Below are 25,435 nucleotides of genomic sequence, written 5' to 3'. Positions count from 1 at the left end.
TGCTCAAGGATATCACATATCTTGCACATACTTCATCCCATTCCAGATAAAGTCGTGATCCTCTCGGCATTTCCACCGCAATGTTTGGTACTCTTGTATTATTGCTACCAACTCCACTATCAACTTCTAATAGGGTAAAAATTCCACTCATCATCAGCACAAATATTTCCAAATGAGTAAAGTCAAACTGTTCTCGCCCCTTTGAATTCTATTCACAGACTAATAAAAACTATAGCAAAAATCCTTTCCTTATATTCTCTGCAATCCTCTCCTGCTAATATTTCCGGCCCTCTGATTGGCTTAGAAGGAGACAGTTGATCCTGTTTCCCGTTATTGGATCAATACATTCCCCCACCGATTATGTAAATCAATTTCTCGGAAATTCACTTCCCCTTCGTGGATCAATACATCTCTCTGCCCCGTTAATTCGCATGTACAAACTTCGCCCGGGAGTCATTACACATGGAAACAACAAATAAACTGACCATGAAAATACATCAAAGTGAGAAAAATCCTGTTTTTTTATTCTCAGTGACAAAAACAATAAAAACATGCATAAATTATATACCTACGGAAGTCATTATGCCCTCTCTACTATTGTCCGGGGTAAATTTTCACCGGGATTGAGTTTTCTAAAGAGTATTTCCTGCATGGATTCTCATGCAGCTTCTATATCTGAAATGGGCAGGTAGTCCAGAACCCACAACTAAGACTCTTATTTTTAATCAAGTTTCGATTTTTTCTGGTAACTCTTCTACTTAATATCAGTAGTGATAGTCCTATTGAAATGAAGGGGACAAGGAAACCTACGCCTGAGGCATGAATATACAGTGCAGTTTAACCGGTACATTGACTTACCAAGGACAGTCACACCTTACCAGGGTGCAGTCACCTATGATTCTATGAGTGATTGCATAATATGACTACTGGTATATGTGATGGGAGACAGGTTTCTGACTCGTCAGTCGTGTTAGTTAGATTTCTACTTCATAATGTATACGACCTGCACGCCTTTTAAGGTAAGTTCATTATCCCAACCAAAAAAAAACCGGACCGTCTTGGTTATGTGTTAATATATTCGGTTTTTGACTATAAAATAGAGATCCAAATTAGAATTTTGTACAGTTTGAATATCTCTTTCATTGTATCTATAGATTGTTTGATCATTTGCATTGGTAGTGATATGGAGAGTTCTAAGCGAGTTCTGGTGAGTAAATTTTTTTGTATTATAATAAAAAGAAATCCATTTTGTCTCGTCATTAAGTTAAGGAAAAATTTTACCATCCCGCCTTCTTTATCATTGTCCGAACCCCCCTCTCCTGCTCAAATTTATATGCAGGCCTTTTAAGTTTAAAAGAAAGGCTTTAAAAATCTTAGGCTTATTCAGCCGTCTGATGCTAAAAGTGCTTCAATCCTGGCCAAAATCGCAAGATCCAGATCGCAAGGTAACAATCAATTGAGAATACAGGGCTTCGCACTTATTTATTTAAATGGTTATAAAATAGGCTTGTACAAACCTCAAAATACCCACCCAGACCGTACGCTACATAGTAGATTTATCCCATTTCCCCCAACCTAAGCCCTTTTTAACATAACAAAAAGTACCAAACTTGAAATTTTGGAGAGTTAGGGTACTACAAGAATTAACTTTTTGAAAATGTATAAAATAAACTGGACACTCTAGAGGAAAAAATCAGACATTCACTAGACTTTTAGTCTTTAATCTAGGCTTATATATGATCTTATTAGGGAGGAGGGGGTCGCATAGTGTTCCTGTTTTAGCATTTGTATTTACCATTTAGAAAAATCCCCCCACCTCCTACATATTAAACACATAAATAATGCACTTTTTACATCCTTTTAACTAAAGCCGTAAATTTTCCCATACAATGGCAGGTGCGAAACCTTTTATCAGTCAATACAGAAGAAGAACCTTTTTCCATAATCATTTAATGATATATCAGGTTATCGACGGTTTTAACATTGTGCGATAATTGAGGTTCATTCCCTTAAATACATTACGGATGTTAATCGTCTAGCAAGCTGTTATAATAAGAAAAGCATTTTAAAATAGGTGACATGCATTTTGACATGATTAAAGCTAAATAAATTTATTAGTGGTGGGGGGGATGGAGGAAAAGGGTTTTAATTGCTAATTTCCCGTAGTGAATCACACTAGCCAAAAAATGAATATGCTTACTTTAATGTGGGGGAGTGGGTATAGAAAAAGAGGCATATGGGATTTACCGGCTAGGTTAGGTTACGTCTTTCGTTTTAAAAATTTTATTTTTTAATTCAGTTCTTGTTTGTTTTAAGTTATAATTTTTCCCCATACTTATAGATTGAATTTCTTCTATCTAATTTACCTATCTAGTAATTGCCAACAATCTTTGCTTTAATTTTTAAATATTACCAATGAATTACTGAGATTAAAGACTTGATTAAAAATTGCTACTCGTATTTACTGTTCACATGTTTTCACTATTTTTTTATTAATTTGAAAATAATTTTGAAGTTTACAGCTATAGGTTCCATCCCCGTGGTTTGGCTCTAAAACGTACTCTGTAAAATGGGGGGGTGTAAGGGGTGCAAGCCCACCATTAATATTCTGAACAAATATCAACATTTTTTTTAACTGAAGTTATTTTTTGATTCCAGGACACTGATACAACAACAACAACGAGCCAAAAGCGTTCGAAGATTGATAACACGAGCAAAATTATGAACGCCATGAGGGAGAGTGTAATCCAATACGCGCCCATTCAAGACCTATCTGTGACTTTTGACGTAAGTGCAAATAGGTATTTTGAAACTTATATAATAGTTTATTAAATTGATTCCTTCTAAAATTGAGGTCAATAGGACTCTTTCGAGTTTGACTTGTAAATAATATGCAATGCAGTGAAACCTGACTCTATGCAATTGATAATAAAATATATTTAGGAATGATTTTAATTAAGCAAACTCAACGGAAGGAGCATTGCTTACTCGAGTAATAATAATAATAATTTCGAATCAGTTTTTTCGCTAGTTATATATCTGCTGTCCATGTATACATTCGCACGTATGTATTTACTCAGGTGGGTAATAAAGAGGACTTGGGGGGAGGGGTGCCCCACATTAATATTATGAATAAATAATGTATGAAGTAAATAATAAAAATTAATGCAAACTCAACGAAAGGTGTGAGGGGTGCAACCCCTCCATTATTATTCTGAATAAATATCAAACGTAGCTAATAGTTAAAAAACTTTATTTTTTCTTTTATCATACTTTTCTGATACTTTTATCGTACTTTCTCAAGGGGCTAATTATTGTAGAAAAAAAGAGTGTGTAGGAGTGGGTCGAAAAAAAACAAAATTATAAGACATTTGCAATTTCGCATATGAAAATAGACCACGAATGATGAATTAGCGCCAAGCTAGGGGTTAGATACCTCTTTTTTATTTTTATGTTATAGCATTCAGCAATTCTTCTTTTCACTCTTAATAATTTAAAATCAGCCAGTTGCATGTATTAAGTCATAGGGATCTTTATAGAAAAAGAGGGGGTGATGGGGGGACACTTTAATTGTTGATATGGAAGGACAAAAAGTTCTTTTTCTTACAATTATTTATTTAGTCAAGGTTTACTGCTACCACCACCTCCACCACCTCTATCACCAACTCCATCACCAACCCACAGAGGAAAATTCAAATTATTGAGAAAAAGGAAAAACCTACACCACCACCACCATCCCATGTGTGTGCTACATCGCCATTAACCGGGGCTGAAGAGGTATGCCTTATAGAACATACCGCCTCGGTTGAACGATGGGTGAGTTTTGTGGAGAACTACGATCAGGAGGGGCAAACACCGGAGTTAGATCCCTATTTTGCATTCTTATTCTGAACATTATATATATTATCTGAATAAAACCATTAGCTTTATACATCATTCTCTTGTTCCAACTTAAGCTGTATGAATATGGCTTCTAGAATAAGGCTTCATTTTCCTGACTTAACCATTTTATTCAACTCTCCAAAAAAAATCTTCTTCATTTGACATGACTTTTATGTTGTCCTTATGAAAGACATATCTCATATAACTTCGTTTATTTTAATTGTTCAGGTGATAGGACAATGACTATTAAAAATTGATAAAGTTTTTTAAGTTCATAAATAATGAATAGTTAAGATAGAAAATAAACTCTGTTTTTTATATATCGGTGAATTAGCACCACCATCGAGTATTGAAGAATCTATTTTTAGTGGACATACACTAGCCAATAGACCGCCCCTAGAGTTTCGGGATGATAATGATACTCTACTTGTTATGGAGGGGCATAGGGTTTTTTTAAATGATTGTTTTGGGGACATGGCCAGCCTAGATGATCAAAATTGTGACATAGACATGGTGGAGGACCCGGAATGGACAGATAGATTTATGAGAGAGCATTTAGGTGATGGTGGTAGTAGTAGTAGTAGTAGTAATAATGCATCTAACCCGGGTCCTCATAAAGAAATTCCGTCACCAGAAAATACAGGCTGGCTTAATCAGCTATACCCAAACGCCCTGGAAGATATATTAAGTAACCTAAGCGATTTCACACCACGTCAAACAAATGAAATTGAACAAACTGGGGGTGGTGCTATTGACGATCCTATGCCACTCCCCACCATTGTGATTAGTAATACAACTACTATTAGTAGTAGTAGTAGTAGTAGTAGTAGTAGTAGTAATGATATAATACCCCATTTCCAGATTTTTTTCTTTCCAACTCTGCCTTGCACCATAGAAGAGTCTACAGTGCCAAATTCGGTGACGCCTTTAACTCTCTAGTGTCAGGGGATATAATAAAACATCCCCTGGACATTACCCATTTACTTTTTAACAAGATTCGAGCCCTTCTTGAACAATCGTTGGGGGTGTGGGGGTGGGGGTCAGTTTAAAAGCATCAATAGCGATAAAAATATTTTTTTTAATGAAAATGCGAGCGAGCTGTATTCGAAATACTTGCACCCAGAGATGTTGGCAATTCGCCCGCATTTATCAAATTATGAGGAGGTTTTTTAGTTTGGGTTAATAGCATTCAAACTAAATGGGATAATTATAATGAGGGGGGTAGTGGGTCGGTTGTTTTTAATTATTGAGAATTTAAGCGTTAATATTTGTAGATTTAAAAAAGATTTTATTTTAAGAGGTGGACATAGGGAAAGGGGTATAGTTTTAAAATATCATTCAGATTTAGAGGGATGTCAGGGGATACAAGGAATATGTTTCGATACGAGGCTACAGTGTTTCAAGTATGCGTTTTTTATTGCCACCTATAGACCTCTGCGCAAAAATGCTTCCAAGAAAAAGTTGGACGAATTAGCAGTTAATGAGATGGAGGGTTCAAAGTTTCCCATATTAGATTTTAATTGTTTAAATGGTCAATTTCCCGTGACATTAGAAGGACTAGATATTTTTGAGCGGGCTAATTCACATTTAAAGATTGGTGTCACGGTATTGCAGTATGAAACAGAATTTGAGGAGGGTCAGCGTTCCGATAAGAAGCGTGTATTATTTCCAGTGAGGGATCCGTCAATTGAATCAGTGGAGCATTGTGTGTGGTTTCTATACACACTACCCACAGAGCCTGATTCAATTGGATATTTTAATCCAATTACAGATATTAGTACGGTTTTGGGAGAGGGTAAAAAACAGAGTGCACGTCACTATTGTCCAACATGCCTGTCCCGATTTTGAACTGATTTAAAGTTAAAGCATCACATGAAACACCGTAAACGTCATGGATACCAGGATTCGTCAGTTATCTGGGTAAAAACTTTGAGTATACATTTGAACTTAGAAGCTTAATTTTTTGATAATGCCCTTTGCCTATATCTGTTTTTTCACCTTTAAAACAGTTGAAATGGGTGACTTTGATATTGATTTTTTTTTTTTTTGCTCTTTTGGATTTCTAAAAAGCCTTCTTGTATTGAAAACTGGTTTTTAATAACGACTTAAAAAAAATACATTTTAAAGTTTTTTTTGGCTCCTTTATAGAATACATGTCATGTAGGCTAAGGCTGAACTGCTGCTTTTTTATTGCTTTTGGCTTATATTTTGGATATTATTCATCTTTTCTTTTGGGGATTCATGCCAAATTATAAACCGATAAATACCTAATATCAGTCAAATTATAAACTGCATCTAAAAGGAGTAAATTTATCAAATTGAAAAATACATGATGAACACTTCACATGAGAACACTTCAATTGCAATGAAAAAAACACTTATTGGTTTATTCGGTATGAAGAAAAATGAAGTGCCAGCTATTTTCTTATGAAATAATAGTACCAGCTATTTTTCTTATGATCTAAATGAAATAATATGCAGACTGAAGTAGCTCCAGGAAGATGTTGAGATTTTCTTCCTAGATCGTCGCTTTTAATCCAAGCAAAATGGTAGGACACTTAGTATCAGTTACTGAGTTTAAGCTTTGATTTCCAAATGCTCACAAAAATTACCAAATTTAAGAAAGTCGCAACAATAAGTCACATGTGGTCAAAATACTCAAAGACTCCTCTTTGATCCCCACCCAGGCTCAAAGCTTCTGCTATGGTCATTTCCATAGAAATCTCCAAAGAGTTTCTTTTTAAAATAGCTTTCAAACGTAGTTAGGGGTATTTAGCCTTTTTTGCTTTTCTTCAAAGCTTTGAGAAAAGTGTTATAATATTCCAAATGTTACATTTGTTATATTTGTGCATATTTTTGGTAATCATTTCTGGGGTGACCGAATTTTTTAAACCACTGTAGATACGTAAGAACGTTGCAATATCTAGTACCCTGAGGTCATAAGACTGTCAAAGACTCCTCCTTGAACCTCCCAAATTGAAAGCTTTTATTATGACCTGGCCTTTTAATGTAACTTGGGCACTGGACCAAGGGCGCCATTGTCACTCGAGAGCAACGTTAGGTGGGGATGTCGATATCGCTTTCGTCACACCAATTCGTTTTAGTGTGAATCTGCCAGGTACTTATGAACGAATGTTTTCAAAGTAAACCCGTTCCATCAATAAGAAATAAACGGGTTGGACGCATATGTCCCTTTCCCTTTGGACGATAAAACCATGCAAGTGCTGCATTAAGTATAACTCACGAAAATCTTGTCAACTTTTGTCAACTTTTCAACTTTTGGTATCCCTGCTTTCAATAAAAAAAAAATCAAGGTACTATCACTTAACTATAATAAATCCCTATCCCCCCCTCTGGATACCATCTTGATAGGATACCGTCTCTACTTTAAATAAAAAAAAACTAACTTATTTTCACCCCTGCTTTAAAAAAAAGTCGAGGTATTATCTTTTAAATATGATAGCTCACTACCCCCCCCCCCTCTGGATACCACCTTGATAGGATGCCGTCTCTGCATTAAATTAATAAAAATTAACTTTTTGGGATCCCTATTTTCAATAAAAAAATTTCGAGATATTATTATTTAAATGTATTACCTCACTCCCCCCCCCTTCTGGATACCACCTTGATAGGATACCGTCTTAGCTTTCATTAGAAAAATAATTTACTTAATAATTAACTAGGTCACTGTATGGTTCAAACAAACACACAAAATAACGTTAAACAGCTTAGTGTTCCTTGAAAAAAATATTGAGGGTATGAGTAAAGGGGTACAAATACAACAACAAAAATGTCGAAATTATTCAGATATACCTCAAATTATTGGAAAACTAAGTTATAGATTTGCCGTGGCATTCAATAATATCCAAAAAATCTAATTAAAAGGGAGCACACACTAAAGCCAAATTAGGCCAGTAGCCTATGAGAAATCGCAAAATACCCAAGACAATGAACAAGTCCTAATTGGGGGCCTTGGGTCTATCAAAATATTTCAATGGTTTTCCCAAGCAATTTGATATCATTTTCTTGCGTCTCCACTTTAAATGAAAAAAATAATTGTCTTTTTGGCATCCCTGCTTTCAATAAAAAATTAAGTATTATCATTTAAAAATAATAGCCCCTTATCCCCCCCCCTATAGGCAATAATTTACAATTTATTTATGAATCATATTTTTGGGGTAACTTTCGGCTCAGTCTTTAATTCCCCAACCTTGTTTATAGCTTAGTCTATAGCTAAATTTTGTCTCAATAGAAGGGTGTTTTTTTTGGGGGGGGGGGGGGGGTAAAAATGTTTCAAAAAGAAAAGAAAAATCTGCAAACTTTCAATTCAGCTGTAGAAACAATCTGTCGGATATCAATTTCAAAATCCAACTGAAGGCTGAAGCTGTATAATAGCGAATAAATTCTATAATTCTATTCAACTTGAAAATAACTTACTTGATTCAGGATATTGTAAGAAATATCGATCGGGGAACTATATTAGAAATGATTTAAACTCATTTCATAAAGACGATACTTTTTGTCAACATATGAAGATCTGTGTATATTGCAATATTTGCAATTGCATATTGCAACTGTCTGGTTTTATGCAAAGTAACAAAAGAGAAGAAAATTAATGAACAAGACAGTAGTGAAGAATTAAGGTATGCAAAGTAATATTTGGCAGGGAAAGCCACTGGTTATAAATCGCTAGGGGAGGCACCGTGATTACGTAGTTTTCGGGGATTCGGGGAACCAAATTTTTTTTTTCGAGGTGACGCATAGATTTTCAGGGAAATAGCCGAAAATTCCGGGATAGTGCAAGCCTGCTTGATTTCTAATCAGGAAAATCGAAATACTAAACAACATGAGAAGGAAAAGCTCCGGCTTTGCGGTTGACGCAATAAAGATTTGCCGCAAAAATAATTTAAAGTCAACCGAACGCCGCCGCCTTTGCCGGTGACGGCGCACCTGTGTTGTACCGGTGGCGTTACGACGCTTCGACGGCATTTGACTGGGCCTCTCGTCGGTGGCTTTCGGTCGATCCGCCGACGCGGTGCCGGGGTCTAGTTACCGTGTTATGAAATATAGTTGTTGTCACTTTCTTTCTCTTCTTCTTTCTTTAAACCACAGTAGACAGAATATACCAGTAAGCTTATCGCAGATCATTTCTGGTCTTCGTTCTCGGTGCGAACAAAAAGCTCCTCCCACTTATTTCTGCATTAGCGGGAATGCGGGTTAGTCTGTTTCCGATTTTTTCAATGGACGTTGATGGAAACAATCGGAAACAGACTAACCTGCATTCCCGCTAATCTGACTTCGCCTATGTTTATATCTGCAAAAACGTTCTCCGGAGCACTCGCACCCCGGTCCGGGTTTTTATAATGGGTGAGATAGAGAATGATCATACTGGATAATTATATGAACAGTGCTTTAAACGTGCATATATTACTCGTCCTAACAGTGAATCTCTTGGTACCTATTATTTTACGTCTTTTACTCGTAATTTAGCGATTTAAATCGAGCTGTGCAATGGTGGCCTGTCATCAGAATTGTTATTCAGCTTTCAGATTCCTAAAAGCGAAAAAGATACTGTTCAGCATGTCACATTCAAAAAATATCGTAGTAACTCTGCAAAAAAAGTAGTTTTTAAAAGATGACCTCAAGAATCGTATCTTTGGATGAGTAAATTTGAATTGTATAAGCAGAGCTTGTTATTCAGACACAACTTCGGAAACAATTGGTCCCTGTACAGACAGAAAAGTGAAGTGGATATTCTCCCAAGATTCGTCTTATAAACCTAACATGGATGAAAAGCTCCAGTTTTTGGCCAAAATATGTTTTTTTCTGGTTGTACCTTCCCCCATCTCCCCTACACCCAAACAATAGTGTTAGTACTTATTCTCCCAATCTATTGTCAAAGCACCTACATTAAAAAGTGACTGCAAATATGTAACATTTTAAACATTAATATTGCAATATACTTAAAAATTAAAATAAGTACCTTTATCAGAATATAAGGTAATTGGTAGTTCCAGTATTCTAGCTAGAACAGCTAGTAATATAATGTTTTCCTAAAGAAATCTTCTTACAGGTCATTCTTTTCTTGCAAATAGAATAGAACTAATAGAAGTATTCTTTTTGCAGGTCTTGGGTAGTGGTAATACACATAACCGCTTCACTACTGTTTTTGGCCATCGGTATATTCGTACTAAGAAGGTATTCAGCTGTCCTCCGTTTACAAGAACCTGGACCGTATTTTCCCAAAATCCTTATGGTTACAAACCTAAGCCGTGATTTGAGACGACTAAATCATCGCCGTATGTACACAAGTCATGTTGATGAAATGTTGATGAAACAGCGTAAAACTGGTACAATTCTAGATGAAGATATTACTCTCGAGGTTATTCGAAAAATGTTCGAAAAAATCACAGAACGTGATATAGAAACTTTAAAGTTACATTTCAATGAAGCATACCCTCAAATTTGAATTGAACACATTAAAATTTGTCAGGATACAAAGCAGATGACATACCTGCAAAGAAAGTTGTAAGTAAACTCGTTATTTATGTAAACTTCAAACCACGGCTATGGTTTCGGAGTTTATGCTTCTTCGCTAAATTCAAAACTTTTTTTATGTACAATATTCTTTGATGCTTTCTCTGGGCTTCTTTTCCTTATTGAGGGTATCGAAAATTCCATCTATTACAAATTTAAGCAAAATAAAACTGTGTTAGTGACTTATGTTCATTTCTATATTATCCGTCCACGGGAAATCTGACTAGTCAGATTTCCCGTGGAAATCTGACTAGTCAGATTTATAGATATTTGAAGATGTGCAGATGTATAGATATTTTGGTTTTCTCCTCAATTCTAAAAGATTTATTATTTTCTTATTGCCTACCTAATTTCTATGTCTTTAATAAAATATTAACAGTCAGGTAAGTAGAATTGAAAGTGATCTTACATAGCTATTGAATTTAACAGCTCTCATTTCGCCTGTAACAGCTAATAGTATAGCCTATTGAATAAGATTAACAATTACCCAGCAAATCGGGTGACCCTGTGTTTCAGCTCAATTGAAAGCAAATTTCCATTTTACAAGCTAATAAAATGTCGATATAAAATGAGTCTAAAAAATGGGTGCCTCTATTAGAGCTGGAGAAGAATCTAAGTTACCGAGTAAAACTAAAAAAAAACTTAAATTTTTGTGATATAGACTGGTTAGACTTTGGAGTTCTACAAAAATTCAAAAGTAACGTGAAAACTATAAAAGTCAAGCGGATTTAAAGTTTTTGTTTTATGTTCCCCAATAAAAAGAAGAAGCAGACAATGGTTTGCCCAGGGCTCGCTGAGTGTAGGTACCGATGGCCTCATTTTCTTCCTTCAGTCGACTGTACGGCGCTGATGCACTGGGGACAAAATGAACAAATTAATGAAATATTAGGACTTTACCCTCCTGGAGGTAAAATATGAAAAAAGTAGTGACTAGGACCTGTGCAGTCCCTGTGCCTCTTTTCTGAATGCCTCTGAATTGTCACTTTGTCACTTTTGCGCATCTTGTTGCGGCCGACGAGCTATAAAATTTACGTTCTGTTGAGTAATTGTCGTTGCGATAACTAGTAATTTAGGTGGCTGCAGAATTTTCCAGCTGTTTTGTTGTTTAACACGGGAAAATCCACAACATACAACATACTGTGATTTAAAACAGGTGTACGGGGGTTGACGCCAAGAAAATTCAAAGTTTACTCTTATAATCTGTGTACAATCGCCTCAAATGGTGGTCGAAGTAGGAATTGATGTTGTTTTTATCGCGTTATCATTTTGTTCTAAGTCATGGGAAGCAAATGAGCGAACAACTCACTCTGTGAGTTTACTTTAGAACGATAGACTGAAAAAATTATTTTATACTTCTCCTAAGTTATCCTGATCTATGAAGACTAGCCATTGTTATAAAAACCACGTAAGGAATGACATACCATTTTTACTGTAAATTTCGCATGATATCATGACGTCATGATATCAATCCCTGTATAAAAATGAACTATCCCAAAGTCGTGACCTATCTAGAATTTTTTCAGGCCAGAAAATGTTTAGTGTGCCAGATTTCACAAAAAATATCAAATAGTTTTGAGACAATTAATTTTATGATTTTACTTGGAACGCTAGATGGGAATGGTGAATTGCTCGTTTCTAAGAGATATAATGTCTTTTCTACTAAGCTGTCAATTTATAAATTTACAACGATTTGAAAGACTAATTACAACGATTTCAACTAAGCTGTAAATTTATAAATAAATCAATTATATTTGAAATCTTAGTTCAAATTCTCTAAAATTATTATATAAAATTCAAAAATATTTATAGTTAGTTAGCAACAATTTTACTTTTTGAGTTGAAACATTTAACGTACCTAAAAAAGTTTAAATAATTTTATTCTTTTTTAGTTTTCAGTTCAGAATCTCAACAATTATTAGGTAAAAGGCAGAAATATTTATTGTGTCTTAGCAAAAATTATAACTTTAATTGATACTAGACGAAATATCAGAAAATGTTGAATAAGTTTTGTTTTATTTTAGTTTTGAAGAAATTTTACATAAATGATTGGTATTCACTATAAGCAGGGTATTTTACGTAAGTCTTTTATAGTTCATGATAAATATCGATGCTGTAAGTTGCTTCTGTATCATTGTGGCAGAGATAGCTGAAATTATATAAGAGATTGACATAGTTAATTCGTTCTTTACTATAATTGTTTTCAGACTCAGTTTCCAGTGTTTTTTAAGCCTGTAGCTAGTATCATTCTCTGACCATTTTCCGTCTGCGCTCTTTTTCTGAATTAGATTCTGACATTTTTCTGAACAAAAATATAATAATAGATTTTAATATATCTAGAAACTTTCAAGATAAAATCAATTAATCCTTATTTCAAAACTTAACGGAAATTTTCTAGTTTTGAAGGCTATCATGAAGTTGTTGCTAGGACAACTTAAAATTTTTGCAACAAAATATCTTATTGTTTACATAATTTTTGTAATGTTTCCAGATTTCCTTCTTTGCTATATGTAGGGCATGAAAGTTTTAACTTTTCCACTTTTTCACATAACGTTGGGCACAAATTTACCATTAAGACCTTGCCTAGATATAAACCTGATTACAAACAGGAAAAACCAACGGCTTTTTCTTCTTTGAAAGAGTAAGAGACAAACCTCAAAGAATCAAATAGCTAGCAAAGTCCAATGTATGCAATGGTTGGTTATTATTTTAACTTTTAGTTACTATGTGCTTTGGTTTGTTCTACACTAGGTTTCAGATATATCCGATGAAACGTATATAGTCCCCACTTACGTGCTTGTCTTTTACTAGGTTGCTGCTAACGCAGCAGTCACGATTAAAGTTTCAGTTACTGTGGACTAGAGTTTGTTCTCTATTATAACAACATAACAATCCAATTCTTTTGATGTATTTCCATAATTTGATGTAATTCCATAAATGCTCATTCAAATACTTTTATTCATCGAATACACGTATCTATTTAATATTGTTTGATTTAATATTAATTATTAACAAAAAACTTAACTGAAACACATCCCATCCAAATGCCACAGCATAGTATGGAGAAGGGATAACCAAACAAATCCATAAAAAAAGAAAAAAATGTCATTAACGTCAGAAGGGGATTAAAAAACAATACACAACCACAGCATCATCTACCCTGCTACCACTAACCTGACATTCAACATTCAACTCCCTCTTTAACACACCTCAATAAAAATTAAACTAAGTTCAATGATTTAATGCCATTTTAGTCTATCAACTGTGTAGCCTATTAAATTAATAGAGGACATTTGGGAATATTTTGGGGGGAGGGGTACATCCCTTTTTTCAGTGTGGGATAACAAATATTTACGGGAGCAGAGGTTTATGATGTATCTCGGAATGCATCGAAAGTTTTCTGGCAATATAGACTGTTCACTCATTCTCAGAGTGAATATTAACATTGATTAGAAAGTTTATTCCAAAACAAATTATTTAAGGATAGATTTTTAAAATATACTGTATAATATTAACAGGATGAATAATAGTAGAGATCCTATCTTTTAAGGAATTCATGTTGCTCTTAACCAAAGAAGTTACTTTGAACTTAGTTGATTAGCTCTCTCTCTTTTAGGAAAGCTGTATCAGAAGCCCTGACATATGTAAACAACTGTAATAGGAAATATGACAGATTGAAGATGATGCCCTGGAATTTTGGTTTCCTCTGCTCACATCTAGTCTGCCGTGCCTGTTGTTTGATGGTAATAGAAACAATTTGAAAATTTTAGGCATTTTCCCCCACTTTGATTCCTTAGTAACAAGTTAGTGCTTGGATATACTGTGGTAAAGCTTTCTAATTTAGTTAATTATTAATTGAGTAAAAATATATTAAGACGCAAAAACAAAGTTTCAAAATACCACTTTTTAAGATAAAGATACAAATCGTGGAATGAGTTAGCTTGGAGGGAACTTGCTCAATAACCAATTTCCTGGCTAAATGCGTCAATGTACCGGAAGGACGTGGTTAGTTTTTCATATATATACCCAGATTTTTGAGACTGAAGTCAGACTTTTTGACTTGCAGGGCGAACCTTTACCGGTTTATTTTCTCGTTAGATATACCTTGGGATCTTGTCGGATCTTATTACATGTAAATGGAATAAAAGAATTGTATTTTAGACAACTTCTCTACGATCTACCTTTAGCCCCTCTAACATACCCAGTCGGTACGCCTCATTAGTTCAGTCATAGCCTAAGGCACGCTACCAAAGTTTAATTACCTTAGGGCCAGAGTTTGTCTCCCCTATAAAGGGAGAATAAAGGCACAACAACTGGTGGCAGCGGTGGGATTGTGGTAAAGCTTTCTAATTTAGTTAATTATTAATTGAGTAAAATATATGTTCAGATGCAAAAATAGAGTTACAAAATACAACTTTTTAAGATAAAGATACAAATCGTGGAACGATTAAGCTAGGAGGGAATTTGCGCAATAGCCGATTTACTGGCTGAATGTGTCAATGTCCCGGAAGGACGTGGTTAGTTTTTCATATATATACCCAGATTTTTGAGATATTTCCATGATGGCACTAAATAATAACTGTAGAGCCATCTGAAGATTTATATCTTCTATGATTTCACTTTGGTTTCCTATTATTCGTTTTAGAGTTATGAATACTGCATTGGTTATCTCCTTTATAAAAATGTAAAGCGTATTGATCGTTTGATTACCTTTTTCTTCGATTTTTGATATCCTTGTGTCGTGATGTTTTAAGATTGTTAGTTGTTTGTCTACCAAGTGTAGAAGATTTTAATTTGTTACTTCGACTTTCCCTATTCGTTTTTCTGCTTCCTTCCACGTTGTCACAGATACCGTACCGAATATATATTCTGAGATTTAGACCTACAATACCGATTAAGCTTCTTTTCTTTCTGGCCAAAGTAGTGTTTGGTTCGTTTTTGTTTTGTTTTTGTTTTTGGAGCGTAATTACCATTTTTTTTATATCTTTTAAAACCCCATTGATTTGGTTGTTCAGTACTTTGAACAACAAAGTTGCCTGAGTTTGAAATAATGATACTTTATTTCTTTTTCTATTACCTGAGGGGGTGTGAAAAGAGGTGGGTTAAAAGTTGTTTCTAATTCTCTTCTTGTCATTTCCAGATTATTTGCAAGTATCGTTACTTGGTTCTGGAGTGTATGTAAGGCCGATGCATCAAACCTAATCGCGATTTGCCAGTAGCCTTCCATGGGTTTGATTGTATTCATTCTGCGAAACGATACTCCTTTTACAACCCTAAATTCGGCCGCAATAAGCTGGAGAAGCTTAAAAACGCAAATTATTGTCCAAATTCTCATCTGTAATAAATATTCCTTATATAGATCATATACTCGTATAAACACTGTAAACAAAAATTTTGAACGTGTTGTGAATTAACGCGTAATTCCTGCGTATTCTGCATATTCTTGGATCATTTGCAATTGCCTTGGCGTTATCGTTAATTCTTGTAATTCGGTTACTTCCTGTCTGACACCTTGTATTTTACTCTTTTGATAAATAATCCAAACTGTTATAAGTGTAAATAAACTTACACATACTGTGCCCATTATAAACCATACTAAAAATAATTCATTGAATTGAATGCTTTCTTCCCTTATTACTGTCAGTGTAACTTCTGCTTGACTAATGGCTATTTCTTGTTCTTGTTTTATATCTTTCAGCATTTGTGCCCAACTAATAGGTTCTTTGAAATTCTTTTTCCAAATTTCTACTAGATGTTTACTACCTTTTTTGGAAGAAATTTCTAATTTGCGTGGTAAAATTGTTTTAATTTTTAATGGAGTTAATTTATTAGTGTTTTCTTCTGATCTTTGTCTATTTTCTCCTTTAAAAATGAAACTTGTATCTTGATTCCATAGATTAGATTCTGACATTTTCGATTTAGCTAGTGGAAAATTTGGTCTTTATGTCTTAAACACAATTTCCATCTAGCGTAACATTATTTGAAACCAACACTTCTGATACGCATACTTTTAGAATTCCTTCAGTGGTTTCTGAAGGATTAGAAACTTGCCAAAGGCATTTTTTTTAAAGCCTTGTCGATTTTCTAGAATTGTGTTTTCCCAGCAATTTTAAATTTTCCCATTCTTCGTCCTTTTTAGTCCTTTTTTGGTCAGTTCTAGCTTAAAAATACCATTTTCTAAAATGTCCATGATCCAACTTTTTTCTAGAGAAATTATTCTTTCTTGGTTGTTTTCTACTAGTACATACGCTGAAGTTGATGTCATGGTGATTACTACTCCCTGTAGGCCCCCTGTTGCCATGGAAAAAGTTTGATACATTGTAAATACGCTATTTTTCTGAACCAGGGGTATTTTCACGTTAATTCGGAGGTTTCCCGCTAATAAGACGCTTTTAATAGCTTAGCATACCAGCTTAAGGGGTCTATCGGGTCTAACCCTGAAGGTAATTCATAGTACCCTTCCTTTAATACAAAAAACTATATGTTTTGCGAGATCTCTTTTAACTCCTTTGGAAGCAACAGAAGTTTTGGAATCTGTCCTAACTCTAATAACCCCAATACTGTCTGAACTTCTATTGTATAGTCACTTAAAATTTTTAGGTGTGTCATTAGTTCTAATATACTTGCGGCTAAATTTTCTCCATATAGTGGCTTATCTTCTTTACTTCCATTAATCAGTAAATTCTCTATTCTGCTAAATATATTGTAAATTTGCCCTAGAGTCCATTTTAAACTGAATATTTTTTAATTTTGTGCTAGCCATAACGATTTTATGTCTTTTTCGATATGAAAATATGTTTTGCTAGATATTTTCGTCTTTTCTTACTCCGGGATATTGGCATGTATTTTCTCAAAATAATATTTTTGTACATTTTCAAAAGCTATATTCGTTTTATTTTGTTCTTCTATTAGTGATTAAACAATTACATTGGTACGGTGTTTTGTCACATGCATTATCGCTTCTACTTGTCTGTTTATTGCATACAATTTTGCAAGCACCGATTGCTCGAAGCTATAGGATATATTTGCAATTCTTTCATATCTGATTTTTCGCGAAACTTTTTCTTCTCGGTTACAAGTTTTCAACAAAAAGGCTTCGATTATCTTTTGATAAGAGTCCTTTTTTAATCTTATGGTATCTAGCATTTTTTGTAAATGTTCTAAATCTATTTCAAATAGGAGTTGCCAGTAATCTTCTAAAATTCTTATCTGGTGTATTTGCATTATAATTCTATCGTCAACTACTTGTACTTTCTCGCCCTCTAATTTTTTTTTTGTCATCTTAGCACTTTATCCAAAGAATAATATCGATAAAACAGTCTACCAGTAAAACTTCCACATGGTCTAAAAGAAGAAATTGATATTACCCTATGTCCCTCCGTATTCTTATAAACGTTTTTTTCCTCCCCGCAATATGCTGTGTTGCGTTTTATAGGGCTTTCCAGCATATTAGTGGTTCTAAACAAAAATTTGGAAAATAAGTTCGTTGCTTTGATAATTCATTGGTTACTATTTTTCCGTTATGTTTGTATACTGTTTTCCTTAACGGGTCCAGACTGTATATCACTACACAGGAGTGATTTTAAAGCCTGAATATTAATTTTATATCACTTTTTGAAACCTCTCTATCAGTTACTTTGAATCTGCTTGTTCTTTTAAAACTTGTAACAATTCTTTGTTTTCTTTCGTTATTTTTGAGTTGGATTTTACCACCCTTTTTAACTTTTGCAAAAAGTTGATATTAGGATATTTTCCTACCTCTGAGAGGATTCGTATTAAAACAGTTAACATACATTCTTTTGAAAAGTTTTCTGTCACTACGGGGTGGCGCCTACTGGTTTTAATGAATTTGTTTAAACCCTCTTTGTCGCTTATTAGTGTTGAGAATTCGTGCGTCATGCCCTAGAATTTTATGTATTCACGTATAAATAAATTTTATCTATTCAAAAATTTTTTTTTTGTTTTCTAAACGATATCCTGATTTCCACAAAATTTTGTGGTTTTTCTCACAGACAAATCTGCCTTGTTTGTGGTATTTCACCAAAAATTAATGCCTATTTTGTGCCAAATGTTGTTTAGATGTAGGGATTATCAGTATCTACTGTGGTTTCCCTATAATCTTTTATATTATTCGCGTCTGGTATTATCTTCAGTTAAATCTTCGCCTTAGTTTTATACAGTTACTGAGTGCAATTTGTCCCTTTTGTGATATTTCGACTATTACCTTGTTCTACAAGATGTATGGGTTTAGTGCCCAGGCAAAATTGTTCGAACATGCCATTTTGCTAGCGTGTCCAAGAACTTTACCGAACATTCAGCTCAAACCTCCTCCGATGTTTAACTTTTATTTCTGATCTATATTGGGTTAGCTTGGTGGATCCCCCCCAATGACAAGACGTTTAGCAGTTTTCGTTTTTAAATTCCAATGGTCCTTTCATTGGTGTCTTTCACCTGCTATGTCCTCGCCCTGGTTATTTCTGTTAATGGTGTGTCGTGAATTTATTTAATATGTGAAATTATTTATACCCGAGAAATTATTTTATGCATCAATTTGACAAAGTCTGTTATCTATACTTTTTAAATTGTGACTCATTTTATTTACGGCTTCTTATTTATATAATATCGTCCTTATTGGTAAGTGTTTAATTTATTAAATCTTCTACTATTTATAACAAGATTACAGCTAGCTTGTACATGTCGCAACTTAATGTAAACTCTTGCTGTCTTTCCCATTATAATTATTTTTAAATTTCTTCAAAAACAATTTTTTTCAAATTCGACTGAAAGTGTCACCTCAGAGAGTCAAAGGTCAGTAGATGCATTGCATTTCTTAAAAACGAGAGACCAGCAGTGGTTGAACTCACTCCAAATTTGCTAGCTTCCAAGGACTTTATCTCAGTAGACCAACCTTCTTCGTTTTGTTTTTAATTATCCCCCTAAATATATATTTTTTCAATTTACATTTCAAAAGAATTGGCTTCTAATGCTGATTCTAAATATGTATAATTTAATTAGTTTCACAACACCTATTTAAAAGTTACGTGACCTTATTATTTTCCTTTATGGAATGAAGCCTAATTCGTTTTGACAAGTCTTGACATTTACACCATTCGTATAGTCTTATCTCGTACCGGAAACAAAATTTTTGCAAGAAGCTAGGATGTCACTTCAGACTGGAGCTAATTTCTTTTCTGACTGTGACAGGTAATTAATTTCATTTACTGGCGGATATATATATATTTGAAGGAAAACTTTGATAGTGTTTACAAAACAATTAAAAATAGAAAATATAGATATTTCTTTAGAGGGCTTTTGCTCGTTTCGTTCTTATTCATTATTTTTTTCCGTTACAGTTGTTTTATTCCAGTATTCATCTCCTGGGGGCTACTCTCGTTCTGCCTTTTTCTGTTTCCTGGTCCGAATTTTGGACTCCAAATTTTTGCTTCTCTTCTCTATAATATTTGCAAGTTCTTCTGTGGTCTCTGTTGTGCGGCTGACAAGGCTCTAAATCTCATCGCAGTTATTTTCCCTCGTCGTAAATATTCAATCTTTGTTTATCCAGATGTTTGTTCGTTTTCATAAGGGATTTAACTACTAGTGCTACTGACAAGGGAAATTGTTGCTGTCCATCTAGTTTCTTCACTTTTCTCCATGAAATTACTCTGAAAGAAGGTTTTCTTTATAAGTGTCAAGGTTTAGTGATATTACTTTCTGTAGACGAATTATCGGGATCACGGTCTCTTAATTATCTTCTTGTATATGACGTTTGTTTCAAACATCGATTTGGCATTAACACTGTAGGCGATTTTCATGTATAAAAATCAGGTAATTCCTTGGTTCCTACCAATTCTTCTTTTTCTGTAAATTTTACCCTGGGTTTATAATGTTTTACACCCTTATGTCGTGTGTGATTTTTTTCATCGCTAGCATTCGATAAGAATTGACCATTTACTCTTTTTTCATGTTTTTCTTGTACATCCTTTAGTCAAAATTAAGATTCATACTTCTTTCACTTCTCCCAACCTTTTTGCTTATTAAAAAGGTAATTAAACGAATATGATCATCTGATGTACACTGGTGAAATCTTTTATTCTTTTTCATCGTCTGAAAGATTAGGCTCTAATTTCCACGGTTTTGAAAAATATTCTTTTTTCTTTCTGTTATGGTGTACTACTTCTTGCTTTTCCTTATATTGATGCTTTATAACATATGTTAAGTTATTTGGTAGAATTTTTACAATTCTGCAGGGCCCATCCCATTTCGGTTTTAACTTTTTTGTTCCTTCCAGGCTAGTTTTGTACACATAAACCAAGTCTCCTAAACAATAATTTGTTTTATTTTTGCTTGTTCGGTCATATTTTTCTTTTTGTTCTGTTTTCGCATCTTCCAGATTATCATTAAATTGTTCAATAGCTTTTTTTCATTTGGATTACAATCTCCTGCTCATATAGGTCAAGGTTATAATATATTCTATCATTTTTTAATTTCATCCAAGAAAATTTTGCGATCTTTTATATGTTGCAAAAAAACAGCGTTTTTCTTAAGGAACTTGTAAAAGCTGTATTTATTGCAAAGACTACAAATGGTAAATGTTCATCCCAATTTTAATTTTCCTCTCTTGCATGTATTCCCAGCATGTGAGCTAATTCCCTATGCTTACGTTCATCCTTTCAATTTGCTGCGGCGAATTACGACGAGATAAACTATCATTTTACATCCAGATATTCTGGAATTTTGTCTAATAATTTGGCTCTAAGACTTGGCCCATTATCGCTAAGTAAAACTCTAGGAAAAACTCCGTGTTCCAAGAAATAGACGATTGATCAAAACTTTCGCAATGGTTTTTGTTTTTTTGTTTTTAATGGGAAAAGCGTAAAAATATGAGTTAACATGATCGACTATGGTTGGTACACACCTATTTCCTTTCCTGGAAACTGGTAAAATTCCTCCAGTTACCCAAATATCTATTGACATTAATTCTCCTACCCTCTGAAGGGGTGGGGTAGATACCTAATTCAGCCCTAGGGGTCCTTGGTGGCGACTTTTGTTTGGTACACTCTTGGCAGCTTTGTATGAAAGCTTTTACTTTTGAGTACATTTTTGGAAAATGAAAATTGCTCTTCAACCTCCCGATAGTTTTTATTTCTCCCAAGTGACAGCCAACCGTTCCTGTTTTCTTTCGTAAAACTTCTCCATCTAGAGATTTCTGAATTAATTGAATAAAGTTAAAGTTATTTTTTCTATATTAGTACGATGGTCTATAATATTTTATCGAATCATTTTTGCTTTTGTCAAGATCAAAATTAGTCCAGTCCTTTAGAATATGTTTAAATTGCTCTGGCGGCTCCGTTCCTTTTGATAAAGCGGATTTCACCACTAAATGAAAATAGTCTTTATGTTGATGATTCGAAATATTTTCATTAGACAGTATTTCTAGCACTTCCAGTTCGTACTGGATGGCTGTTACCAAATTTCCTTCCGTATCTGGATTTCGTGACAAATAGTCAGGTAAAATGTTTGTACGAAAAAATTTTATGAAAAAATTCATAAGACTTTTCAATATAAATCTAATTTAGGCAGAACCACTAACATTATATTTAAGTCACTTTGGGTCAAGTTATGACAGAAGTAACATATGAAGAAAGGTAAAAAGAGTATTTATCAGCCCTAGAGACAAAGACAAAGGAAAACAAGGATAAATTTCAAATTGGAATCCTTCGACAATAAAAAAGAACATGGCCTATATTGGACCAGAAACATGACCCTAAGGAAACCCATTGAGGGTAGATGTACCCTTTAAAGGTCAAATTTTTTGAAAATGTAATTGTTATAACCAAAAATTAAGCAAAATGAGTATTTTTGCCTTTTTTCCTAATTTTATTTCTAATGGCAAGTTTACGAACTAAAAAAATTGTTTACTTACCTGTAAAATTAGTAGCCAGGCTCGGAAAAACTTTACCGTTAACCTTTTTTTTAGTGCAGTTTAGTATACTCTTTATTTACTCTTTTTCTTAAACCAAAAAGACTGACTTCATAATTCACTTTTAGTTTTTATTATTCCATGTTTTGTAATTCATTTATAACTCCCCAGAATAAATTACTTTTAGACTATATTCCAGTAAACGTGAAAAGCAGACCTAGATTTCATATCTGTAATAAAAGTTTGTACAATGGCCAAATCTATTTAACCTCATAAGCATATGTAGCATTTTAAGCTCATGAAGTTCAGCTAAGACTGACTAAATTGGCTATTTTTTTATGTCTTTGAAATGCTACTCGCCGTTATAAGTTACTAATTTAACGGCAGCTAGCTTCCTCCCCCCCCCCCACCACGCTCCTTTTTCCCTCAAAGTCATCTGATCAACATTTTGATATAACCAGTTTGTTCAGCAAACCTAAAAAGAATATATATATATATATATATATATATATATATATATATATATATATATATATATATATATATATATATATATATATATATATATATATATATATATATATATATATATATATATATATATATATATATATATATATATATATATATATATATATATATATATATATATATATATATATATATATATATATATATATATATATATATATATATATATATATATATATATATATATATATATATATATATATATATATATATATATATATATATATATATATATATATATATATATATATATATATATATATATATATATATATATATTATATTATATGTGGACATCAATCTGGGATTATTGTCAGTATTACATTCTCTCTGGGATTTTTGTTTCTCCCAATTCTATTTATTTTTGTAATGGAAATTCAGTGAAGTTTTAATGTTTTTTCCTTCCCTGGTCATGAACATTCTTTGCTTTATAAAGCTGGGTTGACTTAAGCCTCTGAGGATTTAAACTGGATATTCAATAGATAGTACACACATCTGAAATAAGGGTAGTCCTTGTTATTACAATCAAATTGAGGATAAAACTTTTTTCATTTATGGTGGCTCCATAAAAACAGAATGGAATTTCTTCTTTGATTTTTGTTCATATTGGAAAGAAGCATAAACAAAAAATCTTTTTCTTGTACCCCGAGGCCTAGCCAGGGGGATGAATTTGGAAGACTGCGGCAAAATCCTTTTTATTTCGATCACGTATACAGTTTTTTCGGCCCATATCTCCACTTTAGAAGGGTGGCGAGAGGGAGTTTTTCCTTTAAAAAAATTACTTCCTGTATGATTAAGTGCAAAAACTATGTTTTGTAAAAATTTTTTTTTGCTAGAACTTAGTTTCTTTTTTTAGATAAGCAGGACTTTTGATTTTTTTTTCTGTATATAGTCATCCAAGGAGGGGTTTTTAAATTTAACATGCAGTTTTAATCATAGACGTTTGTTCTTCAGGTCGACGCTTGCACCTACTACCAGGAGGAGGAAGAATGTCTCAGTGACAAACTGAAGTGGAAATTCGTTGAGAAAACGTTGGGAATTTTTTTATTCACATTTTTAACTCCAGAGGATGCTCACAAGGTGTTGAAAGATCACACTTTACGGCGAAGGGGAAACGGAATATTGATGACCAAAAACCCAGGAACATCTGTGTATTCAACGCTGCTGAATCCTAGGGATTGGAAAGTCAAATTTGCGCCTCCTACAGGAGACACATATTGGTATTTAACACTTACTCTTTGGTATAAATGTGCTAATTAATTGGCATATTTTTGCTCGACTCATAACATTGGAGTTTTGTTTGGTACTTTTACTTATAAATTAATTTAAAAAACTTTTCTATAAAAGAAGTTTTCAAAGAAAATTAAAGAGCTCCATTAAGCCAAGAATGAACGAAAATAAAGTCAAATAATTTTCTAAGCGTAAAACTGCCGCGAATCACTTTCAATAAATAAATGAAACTCCAAACGAACAGAAATTACAATAAATAGCCGAGTCAAACTCAAAACAAGCAAAACTTAACATGAGTAGGGCTGATAACACCCAAGCCTTCTCAAAACCAGTTTTATTCGTGAGTGAAATTAATTTTTATCAGAGGATACGCTGTAGCGTTGCCTATAGTAAAGGCTATACGGCTCCAATGTTTTATTATTTATTTTTTTTCCAGAGGCACTTCATATGGAAGGGGTCGTCGTAGAAACTTCAAAGGGACGTCATTCGATTGGAAATCGAGAGTTCTAGTGCCCTTTTTAATTGTCGAAAGTGATTGGAGGGCAACTACCCCCCCCCCCCTAACGCCCATCATTCCCCCAAACACATCCAATCAAAATTTTAAGATAGCCATTTTGTTCAGTGTAGCTGATTTCCAGATAGAAAATATATTTTTGATGAGGACACTCCCCCCCCCCCAACCCTCAGAGCAAGGGTTTTAAATTATGCCCTGGGGGCATATAAGGTTTTTACAGAAGGCGTTGTCGTAGAAACTTCAAAACAGGCTCATTCAATCGAAAATTAAAGGGCTAGTGCCCTTTTAAATAGTCGAAAGTGATCGGAATGTAACTAGCCCCCTCCCCCCTCCTCACGCCCATCATTCCCCCAAACACATCCAATCAAAATTTTGAGATAGCCATTTTGTTCAGCGTAGTTGATTTCCAGATAGAAAATATGTATAATTTAATATGTTTAATTTATGCCCTGGGGGCATATAAGGTTTTTATAGAAGGCGGTGTCGTAGAAACTTCAAAAAAGGCTCATTCGATTGGAAATTCAAAGGGCTAGTGCCCTTTTTAATATTTGAAAGTTATTGGAGGGCAACTAGCCCCCCTCTCACGCCCACCTTTTCCCCAAACTCATCCAATCAAAATTTTGAGACAGCCATTTTATTAACGTAGTTTTAAGTTCTGGAAATTAGGTCTTTGATGATGACAACTCCCCCGCAGACCTCAGGGCAAGAGTTGTAATTTAAGGATTCTTCGAATACTTCCCATTATTTCTTATGGAAGGGATGCTCGTATAAACTTTGGAGAGGTCTCATTTGACTGAAAATTGAAAGTTCTTGTTCACTTTTTA

The 25,435-nt window shown here is 33.8% G+C and overlaps 3 protein-coding genes across 3 annotated transcripts in view; 2 read left to right on the top strand and 1 right to left on the bottom strand.

Moving 5' to 3' along the window:
- LOC148951114 (alpha-tocopherol transfer protein-like) overlaps positions 1 to 25,435 on the bottom strand; it is a 105,498-nt gene that overhangs the window by 59,184 nt on the left and 20,879 nt on the right. The gene's annotated exons all lie outside the window — the stretch shown is intronic.
- On the top strand, positions 1,184 to 10,158 carry LOC148951116 (uncharacterized). The gene is made up of 3 exons (XM_089090340.1): positions 1,184 to 1,207; positions 2,659 to 2,787; positions 10,009 to 10,158. The coding sequence occupies exons 1-3, from the start codon at positions 1,184 to 1,186 to the stop codon at positions 10,156 to 10,158; spliced, it is 303 nt and encodes a 100-aa protein (XP_088946466.1).
- Positions 10,313 to 24,127, top strand: LOC148951115 (uncharacterized). The gene is made up of 3 exons (XM_089090338.1): positions 10,313 to 10,410; positions 14,033 to 14,159; positions 23,822 to 24,127. Exons 1-3 carry the CDS (start codon positions 10,388 to 10,390, stop codon positions 24,125 to 24,127), a joined length of 456 nt encoding a protein of 151 aa, XP_088946464.1. The 5' UTR covers positions 10,313 to 10,387.

Source organism: Artemia sp. Qi Xiang Cuo, chromosome 6 (assembly GCF_049724085.1).
Source record: "Artemia sp. Qi Xiang Cuo chromosome 6, ASM4972408v1, whole genome shotgun sequence".
NCBI classification, from domain to species: Eukaryota; Metazoa; Arthropoda; class Branchiopoda; order Anostraca; family Artemiidae; genus Artemia; species Artemia sp. Qi Xiang Cuo.
This window is presented reverse-complemented; position numbering and strand designations above follow the sequence as displayed.